The 16,319-nt window shown below is 39.7% G+C and overlaps 1 protein-coding gene across 4 annotated transcripts in view; it reads right to left on the bottom strand.

The window, feature by feature from the left end:
* The window catches only part of ZDBF2 (zinc finger DBF-type containing 2), a 30,647-nt gene extending 18,863 nt beyond the window's left edge, over nucleotides 1-11,784 (bottom strand). The window contains exons 1-5 of one of the 4 annotated variants that reach the window (XM_034655053.1): nucleotides 11,440-11,454; nucleotides 10,822-10,911; nucleotides 7,054-7,106; nucleotides 6,241-6,319; nucleotides 4,886-4,988 (exon numbers count right to left, since the gene is read on the bottom strand). In XM_034655053.1, coding sequence (XP_034510944.1) covers nucleotides 4,886-4,945 — 60 coding nt within the window. In that variant the 5' untranslated portion in view covers nucleotides 4,946-4,988; nucleotides 6,241-6,319; nucleotides 7,054-7,106; nucleotides 10,822-10,911; nucleotides 11,440-11,454. Of the gene's footprint in view, nucleotides 1-2,590; nucleotides 2,645-4,885; nucleotides 4,989-6,240; nucleotides 6,320-7,053; nucleotides 7,107-10,821; nucleotides 10,912-11,439; nucleotides 11,597-11,718 lie in introns of those variants that run through there. The other 3 variants (XM_034655051.1, XM_034655052.1, XM_019801011.2) reach the window with 3 other exon arrangements.
* Nucleotides 11,785-16,319: the final 4,535 nt, after the last annotated feature.

Below are 16,319 nucleotides of genomic sequence, written 5' to 3'. Positions count from 1 at the left end.
TACAACTGTCTATCCATGAAAAACTAATGAGCATTCAGAAACCCTCTAGTATCTCATATCAATCTAATATTCCTTTCCTCTTCTCCCAAATTAACTGTTATCTAAATTTTAACAATATAGATTAGGTATGAAAGTTTCTAAGTTCATATAAGTGTAGCCATACAATGTATATACTCTTACACTCATCTTCTTTCACTCCACATCTGTAATACCTGACCATATTAGCTGTAGTCCGTTCGTTTTAATTTCTGTATAGTATCCCATCATATGAATATAGCATATATTATTTATTCATTCCATTCTTGATGGATATTTGTGTCATTCGCAGCTCACGGCTGTTACAAATTAGGCTGCAAAATACCTTCTCATATGTGACTTTTGGCGCCCACGTGCATGCGTTTGTGTGGAGCATATTACTCAGGGTGGAACTTCTGGGTCGTGAGGTTTGCACGTGCTCAGCTTTAGTACCCTCTGTTGACTAGTCTTCCAAAGTGGCTGTACCGATTTGTACCCTCCCCAGCAACGTAGCATAGTTTCCATTCCTCTCTCTCCTCACCAACACTTGCCATTGTCAGTCTCTTAATTTTAGCTACTAAAGAGGGGGGTTCATGTTAGATCACTGTTGCTTTAATCTGCAATTCTTGTGATAGCTTTTCATTTTTCTGGCCACCTGGATATCTTCTTTTACAGTGTGTCCAAGTCTCTTCCGGTTTTTCAAGTGCATGTTCTTTTTTTTTTTTTAATGAATTGCAGAAATTATTTATTCTGGACATGAGCTCTTTGGTTCAATTACATGCGTTTCAAGTATCATTCTCTGGCTTACCTTTTCACTTTCTTTTCTTTTGGGTGGGGTGTTCAGCAAGCTTATTTGTGTGTTTGTGTGTGTGTGCGCACGCATGAGGCACACACACACACGTAAATCCATAGCTTTCGGGGCACATTTCCACTTTCTTAATCACCTCTCATTGCTTCTTTTTTTTTTTTTAAAGATTTTATTTATTTATTTGACAGAAATAGAGACAGCCAGAGAGAGAGGGAACACAAGCAGGGGGAGTGGGAGAGGAAGAAGCAGGCTCATAGCGGAGGAGCCTGATGTGGGGCTCGATCCCAGAACGCCGGGATCACGCCCTGAGCCGAAGGCAGACGCTTAACCGCTGTGCCACCCAGGCGCTCCTCTCATTGCTTCTTAACTGCAGTCCAATTTACCAACTTTTTTTTCTTTGTCGGTGCTTTCTGTTACCAGTTTAAGAAAGCTCTCCCTACCTCAAAATCATGGGAGATTTTCTATTGATTTCTAGAAGCTTTATTGTTTTACCTACAATATTTACATCTACCTGGAACTGACTTTTGTATCCAGGATGATTTAGTAATAGAATTTCATTTCTTTTTCTCCATATGGATAGCCAATTGACCAAGTACCATTTACAAAGAAAGTCCTGTCCTCACCATTCTTTAGCAACACATTTGTCATAAATCAAATATCCACATCTCTGTTTCTGGAGTTCCTGATTTCCATAATCTTTCTAACTTTGAACCATTGTCTTAAAGACTGTAGTTTAGTAGTAAATTTGGATATTTACTATTTCTGACTTTGTTCTTCTTCAAAATTATCCTGGTTCTTCTTAGCCTTTTGCATATACATACATATTTTTAGAATTGGCTTAATTTTCATTAAACACAGAATTTTTCTGGAATTTTGTTTGGAATTTCATTGAATCAATATATACGTTTGGGAAGAAATGACATGTTTATAATACTGATTTTCTCAATCAATGAACACGATATATCACACCAATTATTTAATTTTTCTTTAATTTCTCTTTATGTTTATACTTTTGTATATAAAAGACTTATACGTATTTTGTTATATTTATTCCCGAAGAGTTGATTTTCTTTGATGCTGTTGTAATAAGCATCTTTTTTAAATCTCATTTTCTGTGTGGCGTTGGATATAAAAATACAATTTCTTTTTATGTGGCCCAAGAAGCTTTTTAAACTCACTTACCAAAAAAATTTAAAAATAAACTCACTTATCAATTTTAACAGTTTACCTAGATATCTTTAGGATTTTGTGTGTCCACAATCACACTGTGTACAAATAACAGTTTTGTTTCTTTTTATCTAATCTTAGCTGTTTTAATTTCTTTTCCTTTCCTTATTTCCCTGGCTACAATCTCCAATAAAATATTAAATGTAGTTTTTAATACAAACACCAAGTCTATTTTCACTTAATATTCTACAGGCATATTTGGATTTAATCTTTGTTTTTATTTTTAAACTGTTTTTTTATTATTCTTGCCTATCCGATGTCCCTATTTCTCTTCTTTCTTGCCTTCTTGTGGATTGCTTTTTATTATTCCAAGTTTTCCCTTTCTGTTAACTTGGCAGTTAGTTATAAGCTAGGCTCTTTTTCTAGTCTATTAGTGGTAACAGATTATAACAAGCAGCCCTGACCTACCAAGATCTAAAATTACTTGTTACTTTTACTCTCTTCTTGAGCAAGGACTTAACTTGATTCACTCTTTCCAGTTTCCATGCCATTGTTGTTAATCGCTCGTACAAGATACTATTCATTTAGATCACCTACCACCTTTCCGTTGATCTTCATGCCTTCCCATCTCTCTGGGCTTCCAAGTGGAATCATTTTCCTTCTATCTGAAGAACTCTTTCTAGGATTTCCTTTAGTAAAGTGTCTGCTGCTGACAAATTCCCTTAATTTTTGTTTTCTGAAAATATTTCTATTTCACCTTTTTTTTCAAAGAAGTATTTCTTTTTTTTTTTTTTTTTTATTTTTTTCGACAGAGNAGAGAGAGACAGCCAGCGAGAGAGGGAACACAAGCAGGGGGAGTGGGAGAGGAAGAAGCAGGCTCCCAGCGGAGGAGCCTGATGTGGGGCTCGATCCCACAACGCCGGGATCACGCCCTGAGCCGAAGGCAGACGCCTAACCGCTGTGCCACCCAGGCGCCCCTCAAGGAAGTATTTCTTAAGCACAGAATTCTAAGAGGGTAGCTGTAGTCTATCTTTTGGTTTCCATCGTTTCTGTGTGGCGTCCTATATTTCTCCACTGCCTTACAAGTTCTCCAAAGCCATGAAATTTACCCATTTTCTTATTTATTTAAGCCTTTATATGTAGCACAAATTACTTCGACTATCATCAACAGTCTTTTTTGTTTAATGCATGAGTATCCAAAGATCTAAAAATTATTTTAAACCTTAAGAAAAAAGTTAGACTGAATGCTTACTGAATAGAGCTTGTACTTAAAGATTGAGTAGGTTTTATTCATATCAAAGGTTCAACAAATAATCTTCCAGTCAAGTGATGCTATAATTTATCAATCGTGACAGAAACACTGAAGAAAGCTTTGAGATTTATCACCTGCTGCCTCTTGTTTATAACCAGCCTCAGAAAGTATGTTTTTTGTAAAAAGGCAGAGATGTGGAAATCACAATAGAAACTTTTCCTTAGTATGAATTTAAATGATGACTGTTGACAATTAAACAAAACAAATGCCACTGAACAGCTGAACTTTTACGTATTACAACTGGTCTTTGATATCAGATAAAATGGTTTAGCACTAAGAGGCAGAGCTTTGTTATATTACTACTTCACCTATGACACAATTCCTCAGCTTAGACCCTGAAGAAAACCTTGAGACTCTTCCAAGTTAATAATCCCGGTCAGAAGACTACAGCTACTATTACCATGAATACTTATTTCAAAATGTCCATATATAATGCTTTACGAACGCTTCCAGCAAAAAGAAAAGAAAGGAGCACCACTCAACTCATTCTGTGAAACCTCAATACCAAAACCAAAGACTCACAAGAAAAGAAAGCTACAGACAATATCCCTTATGAATACAGATGTAAAAATCCTCCACAAAATGCTGGCAAACCAAATCCAGCAACATACAAAAGGATTAAACACCATGACCAACTGGGATTTAGTCCAGGGATGAAAAAATTGGTTTAACAGCTAAAACTCAAATCAATATAATTGTTCAAGACTGAATTGAGCCCCCCCCAACCTGCCCAAATTCCTATGTTGAAGTTCTAACTCCCAATGTGACTGTCATTGGAGACAGGGCTTTTAGGAGGCAATTAAAATCACAATGTATAAAAAAAAATTCCCTGAAAAGGAACCAAAGACCTAAATGTAAGAACAAAAACTATAAAATTCTTAGAGGAAAATACAAGGCATTAATCTTCATGACCTCAGATTAGGCAATCTTTTATGACACCAAAAACACAAGCAAAAATAGGAGGGGGGAAAAGCTACATTTAACTATAGCAAAACGTAAAACATTTGTGCATGAAAGCACACACTTCAAAGTCCTTCCCTTATTCTGTAATGTCTTCTAGAATCTAATCCTCTGAATTCTTCACCTCTCACTTAACATCCGCCCTCCACCTGACCCGCACCGTGGTCGGTTGGCTGCTGGCTTCGGGTTAGCACCCTACCCACCCTCTGCCTTGGCGTCTTTGTTCTCTCTCCCCTCTACCTAGAAATTCTTCCCCCAGAGACAGGCATGCCTGCATCCCACACTTCGTTCAAATCTCAACTCAAATGTCACTTCCTTCACCTCGCCTGGCCACCCTTGCTAAAACTGCACTCTCTTATTTTCCTCATAACATTTATCTGAATCTGACATATTCTGTACCCACACTTATATAACTATTTATTTTCTGTCTTACCACACAACAAAGTAAGCTTCATGAAAAAGGGGACCTGGATCTGTTCAGAGTCATAAGCTGGGAACCCTAAACAGTGTCTACCAACTAGAAGATTCACAACATGATCTGTTCAGCGGATGAATAAATGAACTGAATGTGTTAAACAAACGAGGTCTTCTGAGGTAGGAGCCCATCAGCAGGGCGCACTCACCTGTTCCAGGCTGTTATAGCGCACGCAGCAATAGCTGCAGTACCCTTGTCTGCTCTGCATGGTGAGTAACCGGTCAAGCGGCTACTGTCCCGGAATACTCACACTGAAAACGAGAGAAATGGCAAAAACACAATCATTCATTACTACCATGAGCAAAGCTGATAGTATCAGAGAACAGAAATGCATTCCTGAGTCCGACCCACTCTTATTCCTAATAATTATGAAATTCCATAAGGCTGCCATGAGCTACTGAATACATCAGTGACCCTGGAGTAGATAGGAAGGCTGGGCATCTTCTTCTCTCTCTCTCTCTCTCTCTCTTTAAAGATTTATTTATTTGACAGAGAAAGAGAGAGTGCGAGCACAAGCAGGGGGAGCTGCAAAGGGAGAAGCAGACTCCCTGTTACACCTAACGTCTAATTCTGTCATAAGAATATGCATGTATTGGGGCGCCTGGGTGGCGCAGTCGTTGAGCGTCTGCCTTCGGCTCAGGGCGTGATCCCGGCGTTCCGGGATCGAGTCCCACATCAGGCTCCTCCGCTAGGAGCCTGCTTCTTCCTCTCCCACTCCCCCTGCTTGTGTTCCCTCTCTCGCTGGCTGTCTATCTCTGTCACATAAATAAATAAAATCTTTAAAAAAAAAAAAAAGAATATGCATGTACTTTCCGCTTAATCCACAAACGGGCAGATTTTAAAATAAACTATCTGACAGAGTTGCTAAAAATCAAAATAACAAATAATTCGTGTCTGAAACACAAGACACTTCTCTTCTGACAACCACATAATGCAAATTAAATACGAGGAATTTTTCCCAATCAATGAAATGAGACTTCTCTACAAATAAAAAAGTTACCAAGGTCCTACCCCTTAAAACTATAACCCTTCAACATTACATACTGCAGTGGTTCACAAGTCAGGCTAAGTATCAAAATCATTCCCCAAAATTCTGACTTAGTAGGGCTGAGACAGAGCCTAAAATTCAGAATTTTTTTAATTCCCCAAGTAATTTTGATACACAGCCAATTTACTCAGTGACACAAAGTGTTGACAATTAACGATTATTTTAAGTAATAAATACAATTTCAGTTTTTTGGCTGTGTTTTGTTAAAGTGAAAACAGAATTGTAAGAAATAAATTCATCAAGTTTTAATTCTAATTATTTTAAACATTCTTGTCTGTTGGAGAATATGTAACAGAATGATCCTATAATGTGTTGAGTATTTCTGATAAGATGATCCTGCAACACAAAAAGTTTACTCATTAAAATCAACCTTTAAAAATGAAATCACAGCCCTAAAAATCAATGAAAACAGAAGAGCTTTATTAAATCAAAATGCTACCATAACATTCACTTACCTGTTACGCCTAATTATGAGAGACTCTGACTTTCTGACTTCCACGCTTATGGGGAAAATAAATCAATTAAAACCAGCCTCTGAAATAGAGAGTATATAAAAATTGACTTCCTTAAAATTTGGTTTTTCCATTACTTTACTTCATTTATTAACCTGAGGCAACAAAATGAAACAAGCTTTAGCTGTATTTATAGATATGGCAGTTTTCAGGCTGAGAGAGCCCTAGCACCTAAACCTGAACTTTGAAAATCATAAAGTAAGAAACTTTTTAGAGCTTTATTCAAAATATACTTAAAACAATCATTGAATGAAAGGCAAAATTAAAGTATGAGTCTAATATCACACACAAAATTGAACTCCTTTTTTTTCTGATTTGCAACACTTACAGCCTTCACTTCCCATTTTTATTTCCCATTCCCATTCTGCATTACTATATGACATTTCTAAAACATTTCTATCATCTCGTGTCACATACATGCTGAACTAAAATGACTCAGAAGCACCGGATGGGCATTTTTAAAACTTTGCATGCTAGGAACCCCACCTGAAAAACCTACTGAATCAAAATCGCCTGGCGGGGAGCCAGGCACAGGCACATTACGCGTATTTAAAATGCTCTAAGGTGGTTATGAGATAGGCTGAAGCAATTACAGAAGTCGTCATTTTTTATGTACTAATAAAGTTCTTACTTATTAAAGGGATCATTTCTTTGGGGTCTGGGATTATATTACTTTTCATGACCGAATGGGTCTTTTAATACCAATTCTGAATTCTACCGGTACGGGGTATTTTCATAAAGTAACAAATCACCTACCTTGAGCAGGAAAGAGCAGGTATTACATCAGCTGTATTAGTCCTGGCAAACATCTGTAAATTAAAGCAATTAAAAAAAAAAAAAGATAAGCCCCCTAAGTATCTACCACTGGCCAAGTAAGTACCCCCAAGTCATAGATAAGCCTGAAAAATAGCACAATTATGTTTCGATGGGAGAAAAAGAGATTAACTTTTGAACACAAAGCACTTTACATACTCTGACTTACTGAATCCCACATGACCTGCTAAGATGCTCTGGAGCAGAGTAACTGTGACGGCCCACCAGTATAACCCACCATCATGTATTTCACATCTCTGGGTTCCGGGAACAAGCAGCTGCAAAAGAATGAACTGGGTCTCTGGTAAGGTTAAGAACAAAGATGCTCTAACCCCCTATGAGAATTTTCGGGGGAAATGTTTGAAAGAAATATTTACATGAAAATAACTTTGGGTCCTGGACTAACCACACAACTCTGCTCCTGTGTTAGTTTCAATGAAAAACCCTGTCAATTCTTTATCATCTATCTCTATCAATTGACAATTAAGCCAAATTATCAGTTTTTCTTATTCTTCCACATTATTGTTGGCAGTATGTTGTCCCTTACTCAGAATCACTGGTTAACAAAAAATTCCAACACTTGGATTCAAAAGAGTTGGTGACAGCATTGTATTATCAAAGAATAAATATTTAGCGCCTACCCTGTGCAGAGTTCCAAGCTAGAAGCTTTAATGGATAGAAAGAGACAAGCCTTCTTGCTCTCAAGAAGTTTTAAATGGCATTAGGAAATGAATGCAAAATACCAGGCGGTATCTGAGAAATGCACAAATAAGTGGCGAAATGCCACAGTGGGTATGGTTTTTCAACCAGACATTGGAATATGGGTAGGATTTGCTAAAAGAAAGATCAGGAAAAAATATTCCAAGTAACAAAGAAGCAAAAGCACAAAAGCAAGAAAGCGAAGGTACATTTAGAGATAGTAAACTGACAAGTTCAGCTGGAGCTAAGATTTCACTTAAAAATTTAAGGGGCAAAAAAGCAAGAAAAGTAGATTCAGTTTCAACATGATTGTATTTAAAAGAAAACTTGAGAATTTAGACTACATGTTTAGGCAGTGTGGATATTTTTTTGAAAAGCAGTATGTGGAGAGCCTTAAGAAAATTTTGGAACAGAATTTAAGAAAATTCTGGGACAATGGTTCTTCCCTCTTCAAAGGAGCTTTTCACAGGGTAAGTTAAAATATTCAGCACCATTTTCCTGAATACTGGAGAATTAGTTAATATCCAAAATATCCAAATTCAAAGGATCAATATTAGAGCAAAGACTTAGTCTCATTTATGCTTGCAAATTAGGAAAACACACATTAATTTTTTTCTTTAAAAAATTACTTTTATTAATTTTTATTACGAAAATTTTTATTATGGTACAATTAAAAAAACGAAGAGCATAAAAATCAGTCATAATCCCACTACCCACCATTAATATTCACCATATATTCTTTGTTCTAAACATGTTTTTACAAAAATGGAATGGTCCTGCACAGTCTATTCTATAGCTTCCTCTCACTTAACCATATGTGATGAGCACCTCTATATGATATTATATACGATTCCAAAACAGAATCTTTAATATTGCACAGCATTTTACCCGTGTAAGACAAAAGCCCTCTTATCTGACAAGATAAGAGCTAGCAGTCGGTGAGTTAACTATTTAAAAATTAGTAAGAGGATTTTAAAAACACAGACATACATCATCAATATTTTGTCTAACCTAAGATACACAAATATATGTATATTTGATTTAAGGTCAAGTTAAGCTTTTTGGTTTCACTGAGGCTTTTTGTGGCTAGGTCAGCTAGAGTTCCAAGTCATATTTTTTTCATATTTTCATAAACCACATCATAATTTACCATCAACGAATTTTCACTTCGGTCCTCTAAAATAGAACAAGAACTTAAGACATTTCTAAAACTGAGAGCAGTATTACGATTAACATTTAAGACTTCCCCCAACCTTCTACAGTTGTCACACCCAATTAAGTACTCTTGCAATGGCGTTTTTTTTTTTTTTTGAGTGCAAAGGATTCAATTTATTTTTTATAAAAATAATAATGCTATACAAAAAGATAATGCTTACATTCTATTTCATTTGTTTATGGAACACTTAAAACTGCATAAACCGATGGGGGCCGTGAACAAAGACCTCTGAACTGCCTGTGGTGACTTCAACATAAATGTCTCAAAATTGCATTTTTTTGGACTATTTCTTGCACACCTGAGATCTGTACCCACTGCAGAGAAAAACACGCTACTGAAATGAGTTCAGAGTTGTAGTGTGTGTTTCCCAAGCCGACTGCGGTATTTTGAAATAAGAGCTAACAAAATCCAGAATCCCTATGGGAAATATTTATCAACTGCCTAACAAGAGAGACACCAACTTAATATTAAATTTAAAAAGACAACAGAAAGGCTTTTGGTTTATTGAATAAGATCATCTAAATTACCTGTCTAGCAATAGGAAAACAGTTGGGGAGCGATCACAAAACAATGGCCAAATGAAATAAAAAGACCATTTTAATTCAGTGTCCCTTTCCTTACGACATTAACTCATTTTCAACTTCCCACTTCTTTGGATTATCCGTCTTATGCATCTGGTGACAAGCATTATCCTGGACCCTCCATTCAGTCTTAATAAAATAATAATGGTTAACTTTTAGTGAATACTTAATCTGGGCTAGGCACTATGTCAACAATTTCATACATATTATCCCAGCTGAATAGCAAAAAGCCTTATGAAATTGGTGTCCCGGGAACTCCTACTTTACAAATCAGGAAACTGAGGTTTAGAGAGAAGCAGTATCTGGTTCCAGGTCACACACCAATGAACAGTGTAGCGGGGATTGGACCCTAGGTCAATCTGAGCAGTTTATGCTCTTAACCTCTTCACTTCCATGAAACTCTTGTCTCTGTATTTTCAAGAATGCTAATTGATTGTTTTAATATTACGTGAAAACAAATAGTTAGGAATGTAATTTGCTGCCATAAACGCTGTCACATATTCCAAAGAAAAGAGTAAAGATAACATTTAGCTTAACTGCATCATTGCTCCCATTCTGAGATGAGTGTTGACAGTACCTTGGATTAGGGACCTTCAAACTTAATTAGCATGGCACGGAGGAAGAAATACATTTTATATCACAACCCAGCACACACACGCAGTCACACATGCAACGCCACACTCACACGCATGCATCCCACACACGCACCAGCCCCCCCAACACACACACACGCAGTTAAAACAAAGCTTAGAAAATATCCTCACTACATGTAACGCATCCTGGTATTTTCTATGCCATCTTATTTCGTTAATTTCAAGTGCTAGCTATGATCCACAAAATTAATTTCACAATTCACTAATGGATGAAAACTGCAATTGAAAAAAACACTGCCTCACATTATTAAGCAGAACAGACAATATTTTACAGAAGATGGCTGTTACCCTGAATTCAGCTTTTTTCTATCCAATATCTTGGCCATTGCGGTGATACTTTGTCAAATCTCTAACGAGTTTTACTAAGGTTGGCCACTGGCCAAGGTGCAGGGAGAAGAAGAAAATTCTTGCCTTCCAGGCTTTGGGTCCAAATCAGTGCAAGTTAAGAAGGCAGTGGAAAGACGTTTATGCACTGATACGAAAAAAGCCACAACGCATCAAGCAAAAAAGGCATATTACATTAGTATCCCCCTTTATGTAACACGAATATGCGTTTACGTACCCCAAATTGTTAATACTGACTCCCTTGAGGATGAAATTGCTATGGACTTTTTCAGTGGGTTTATTTTTTTCCCCTGATAGTATATAACTGCTGTAAAACAAATAAATACAATTCTATTCTGGGGGTAAAAAAACGTTTTAGTTCCTTGAGAGCTAGCATCTCGTTATGCATTTCTTCCCGGCGCTGCCAAAATCATCGCGACGGAAAATGTTAGGAGCGGCAAAGGGCCTTCTCAGGAGCACGTAATAACGACGGCGTAATCTGCCCAGATTTACACAACTGTTGCACGACAATAGTAAAACGATCTTTCACACAAAAATCTAACGCTTCCAAAATAAATTCCAATCATCAGAGACTGATAAAGGCCTAGGTCTGGGGACAGCAGGACACAGCGCAGGGCACTGGGGGAAGGGGATTTGTGGACAGGTGGCTCCGGATCTCGGCCCCACAGGTGCCCCCGCAAGTCCCCGCGGGTACAAAGCCCCAAATCCGACCTCCGCGGACAGCCCCCTTCCCACCGCCTAGCCCAAGGCCTTGTCCGCGGGCCCCTCCGACCCAGGGCCCCCGACAGAAGCACAAGGCAGCCTGCGCCCCACCTCCACCCCACGCCCCAGCCACCTCGATCCGGGCCCGGAGACGCCGGAGGTGCCTCCCGCAGGAGGTGCAGAAAGGGAGTGGAGAGACGAGAAGCCGAGGAGGACCTGCGAGGCGGGCGCAGGAGCCGGGCGAGCGGTCCGGCCGTCCCTCGGGAGGAAGAAGGCGCCGGGGGCGCGAGGCGAGCAGGCCCCACCCCCGGCCGCGCGCACAGAGCCCGCGGGCGTCGCCCCGGCTGCGCGCCGCCTCGGCTCGGCCCGCCCCGCCCGCGCCTGCCGCGGTGCTCTGCGGCGCGGTTCTCACCTCCGCGGAGGCCTCCAGGATTCCTTCCGGGCCTGGGCGCAGGCCGAGGACCGGTGGGCGCGCTCCTAAAGCGAACACTTCCTCCGGGGTCAGGGCCCCACTCGGGAGCTTGGAAAATCAAACCTGTTCTAACCAAAATGACTGGGCTCACGGCGGACTCGGGACGCCAGGCAGACACCAAGGTTTTAGCATTTGAGGGCCCAGAGAGGAACTGCTTTGCCAATTCGCAGCCACATAGGAACCGGAGAAAAGCAAATGCGGCGGAGAGGGCTCGGCGTTGGCGCCGTTTGCGTGTGTTTGCCGCAGTGAGCTGCAGCAGACAAAAGCTGCTGTTTAATGAGAGCTTACTTCGTGCTCTGCACGGTGTGCCAGGTTTCTGCAAGCGTTCTTGCGCTTCAGGCTCAGGGCAAGCCTTGAGAGGACCCGACTAGGAATCCTACTCTTCCCTTTCGACAAAGGAGAAAACTGAGGCTGCAGGACGTTAGGTATTGAAAGACCTCCCCAGCACACGAAAGGGTTACAAATATTAACCAAAACCCCCTCAGTCATTCTATGGTATTCTGTACCCCCACTGCGAACGTGGTGCTGTGCCAAAACAGCGGACTGTAATGGGCGACACAAACCTGAATCCATTAAAATCTGTGATAAGGGAAATAATCATCGCTAAAATGGAGAGCCTCCAATGGGAGAGTTTCTGTTTTAGGTAAAAATTATCTTAGAAGGAGCTACCTTGTTCTCTGGCTCTTGCTGTAATTATCATTACATTTTTTTTTATAAGCTTAGGGACTTTGTCCCTTTTTTTCAAATTCTCCATTGCTTTTGCAACCATAGTTTCCATTCTTTGTGTATTACTCTGCTCTTGCCTTGCCCAGGACATCTTTCTGCTATTTTAAACCTGGGCTATTGCAACTATTTAGTTTATAACCCTATTTAGATTTTTTTAACACACCAAAAAAATACTGATTTCCAATAAGACAAGCTCTTTCCACATCCCAGCCTTGGAAATGGTGAAAGAAAACCTATTATACATTAACCCAGCCACCACGACATAATGTATTTCACAGATGCGAAGACACACATTTTTCACACTTTCACATCTCCAAAATCAGGGTGCATTTTCCAAACTGTTCTCTTAATAGTACTGGTCAGGTGGCTGTATTAACCTAGTTGTCATCACCTCCACATGCAGAAACTTGGAGGTAGCTTTTCGCATTGTCCTTATTTCCACTGAGTTAAGTGCATTGTTTAATAAAACCCACAACCCTCAAAGGAGGAAATCAACAGGCATAGCAGTCTCTTAAACTTGAGGAGAGCTTTTTCTAGGAAAAAAGAACAGATTTTCCTAGGACCAGAAAGCGATTTCCTTCAGCACATAAAAAAGAGATGGGACTGGCCGAAAGAGCTTAGACTTCTAAGAGCCCCGAGTTACTCACCAAGTACATCAGTTCTTAATGCATTTTAGAAACCTACATCTGAACAGTTAGATAAGGCTAACACACACACGCCGAAAAAGTGAAATGGCTTAGGTATTATTTCTGATGGTATGGTTTGTCAATTACAACCCCTCTAATTTTTGGTCAAAAATAAAATCATTGAAGAAAAAAAATGGGTCCTGTATGTTACTGGGAAACCCACCCATTGACCTCTTCTGGTTAGATCAGAAAATGCCAGCATCGCAACCTGAGGAATAGGATCAGCTCCTTGGGAAAAAAATTCTAGATTCAATAGGAGAGCACTCTTTTAAGACTTGATGCATCACCAACACTTCTGATGGCACCGAAGACAATACTGTATGGAAAACCACAGGCATCAACAATTGATTCAAAAAGTGACTTAGAAAAGTTGGGTTCCAGGGATGTCTGGTGGCTCAGTTGATTAAGTGTCTGCCTTCCGCTCAGGTCATGATCTCCAGGTCCTGGGATAGAGCCCCAGGTCGGCTCCCAGCTCAGCAGGGAGTCTGCTTCTCCCTCTGCCTGCTGCTTCCCCTGCTTGTGCTCTCTGTGTCAATCTCTGTCTCGCAAATAAATAAATAAGTAAATCTTTTAAAAATAAGGAAATAATAATAAATTTTAAAAAGCTGGGCTCTGCATGTAAAGAAGTTTTTGAAATCCCTTAACCAATCTTACTTACATTTCCCTTTATATGCGTGTGCAAGATTGATACATACCAAACCTAAGTCTGAAAGGGCTATTTCACTATGTAGGAAATAAAAATACTAAATTATCAAAAATCAATGTGCTTTAGTTGACAGCATTTTTGTTTTCAGCATGATACTATCATATAAAATTCAAGACAGTGTCATCCTACATCAGATTAGCAGTCCTTCCAGCCTAGATTTCTGGCTACTGGCAATGGGCACTTCTCTGGCAGAGCTTAATTATCTATAAGGTTAAGCTTTAAAATTGTTCAGTTCCCCACAATCTTTTATTAACCCGTTATAGACCTGAACCCAATCAGCAAATATTTATTTAAAGGACACTAAAAATCAAGGTTGGGTTTGTATGTACTCCATTCCTTCTCCAGGGTGAAAAAAGATCCTATATATGTGTTATTTCACATTCTTTCTTCAAAGGAAGAATAAAAACTGTTATTTTATATCAGAAATCATTCCAATTGTGCCTGTGTTTTGTAAGCTGTTCAAGCTAACATTAGGCTAATGTCTTAAGGAAAAAGGGAAAATGGAAAACCTAGATCTCATTCCTGAACCCTAAAAGAATTTAGATTCTGTCAGTTCAGAGTTCGGTTTATTTTCCCCTAAATTTCTCTTAGTCCACATCTACCGATTCATAGGTGATATCATTATGAAGCTTGTACCCATCATTAGCCTGGCTTTTTTTTTTTTTTAAAGTAGACTCCACGCTGGGACTTGAGCTCATGACCCTGAGATCAAGAGTCTCATGCTCTCCCGACTGAGCCAGCCAGGTGCCCCTAGCCTGGCATTTTTATAAAGAGTATATAAAGAATATAACATAATCTTTTATTGAAAAGGATTCATTCACATGCCCCATCCAAATCATAATCTAAAAATTAATAAGAATGATTATAAAATATCTCTATTCACTTTGTCTTTTTTTTTAAAGACTTTATTTATTTATTCGACAGAGATAGACACAGCCAGCGAGAGAGGGAACACAAGCAGGGGGAGTGGGAGAGGAAGAAGCAGGCTCATAGCGGAGGAGCCTGATGTGGGGCTCGATCCCAGAACACCGGGATCACGCCCTGAGCCGAAGGTAGACGCTTAACCGCTGTGCCACCCAGGCGCCCCACTATTCACTTTGTCTTATTCTTGATTCTTCCCTTTAAGATAGTCCCCATCTCTGACTTCATTTGAAAGGTAGAAGGCAGGATGGGAGTTGGAACGAGAAGGAACAAAGAGGTTTTGAAAAAGGAATACAAGAGCAAGTGTGTAGCTTAGAGCTGCAGAGGTGCATGGTGGAGCATGGCGGGGGATCGCGCTGTGGGGAGAAGAGTGCAGGGAGAGATCATACAGATGAGTTTAATCCTCATCCATCATACAAGAATTTAATAATGGTTGAAGTCAGTAAAGCACTACGGAGCAATATAAACCTATTTTTTTTTAAGATCTATTGATTTATTTGAGAAAGAGAGAGAGCACAGAGGGAGAGGGAGAGAGAATCCCAAGCGAACTCCGAACTCTGTGCTGAGCATCAGCTGGACACAGGGCTCCATCTCATGACCCTGAGTTCACAACCTGAGCCGAAACCAAGAGTCAGAAGCCCAACCGTCTGCACCACCCAGGCATCCCAATATGTGCCTATTTTTAACTAAACATACAGATGATCCATCAGAACTAAAGACGATAAAAAATTTTTATAATAGTTGCTTCTGTTTGTCCGGAGGAGATGTGGGCAAAGAGCGGCAGCAGGACAGGCGACCACAGCTCTAAAATCATCACAGGTTCCTCCGTATCAGCTTAAAACTATGCGCAATGAGACTGAACTTCATTGTTACACTCTTCCCATTCTATTCTTGCTTCAATCTAATCAACCCAACTCCTTCCCACTTTTAGGTTCTGTGGATACACCGTAATACATCTTTACACGAAGACATCAATAGGCAGAGTTAGACATAGTTTTTTTTTCTTTTTTATTTATTTTATTTTTTAAGATTTTACTTACTAATTTGAAAGAGAGCACACACACGAGCTGTAGGGAGAGAGAATATGAAGCGGACTCCCTGTGGGGCACAGAGCCTGACTTGGTCTCAGGACCTGGCTTGGTCTCAGGACCACGAGGATCTTGCCCTGAACTGAAACCAAGGGTCAGCCGCTCAACTGAGTATTACTTTTAAAAATTTACTATTTATTAACTCAAACATTATAAAAAATAATTACTATTGGTTTTTATAAGACGAAGTCATCAATACGAAAACTATATTTTCGAGCCTTTCCTTCTATTTAAACTCCCAATTGTTGGGGCACCTGGGTGGCTCAGTTAAGCATTTGCCTTTGACCCGGGTCATGATCTGGGGGTCCTAGGATCATGCTCTTCATCAGGCTGCCTGCTCAGCAGGGAGTCTGCTTTTCCCTCTTCCCCTGCCCCTCCCCCGCTTGTGCTCTCTCTTTCTCTCTCTCAAATAAA

This window comes from Ailuropoda melanoleuca, chromosome 2, assembly GCF_002007445.2.
Source record: "Ailuropoda melanoleuca isolate Jingjing chromosome 2, ASM200744v2, whole genome shotgun sequence".
NCBI classification, from domain to species: domain Eukaryota; kingdom Metazoa; phylum Chordata; class Mammalia; order Carnivora; family Ursidae; genus Ailuropoda; species Ailuropoda melanoleuca.
This window is presented reverse-complemented; position numbering and strand designations above follow the sequence as displayed.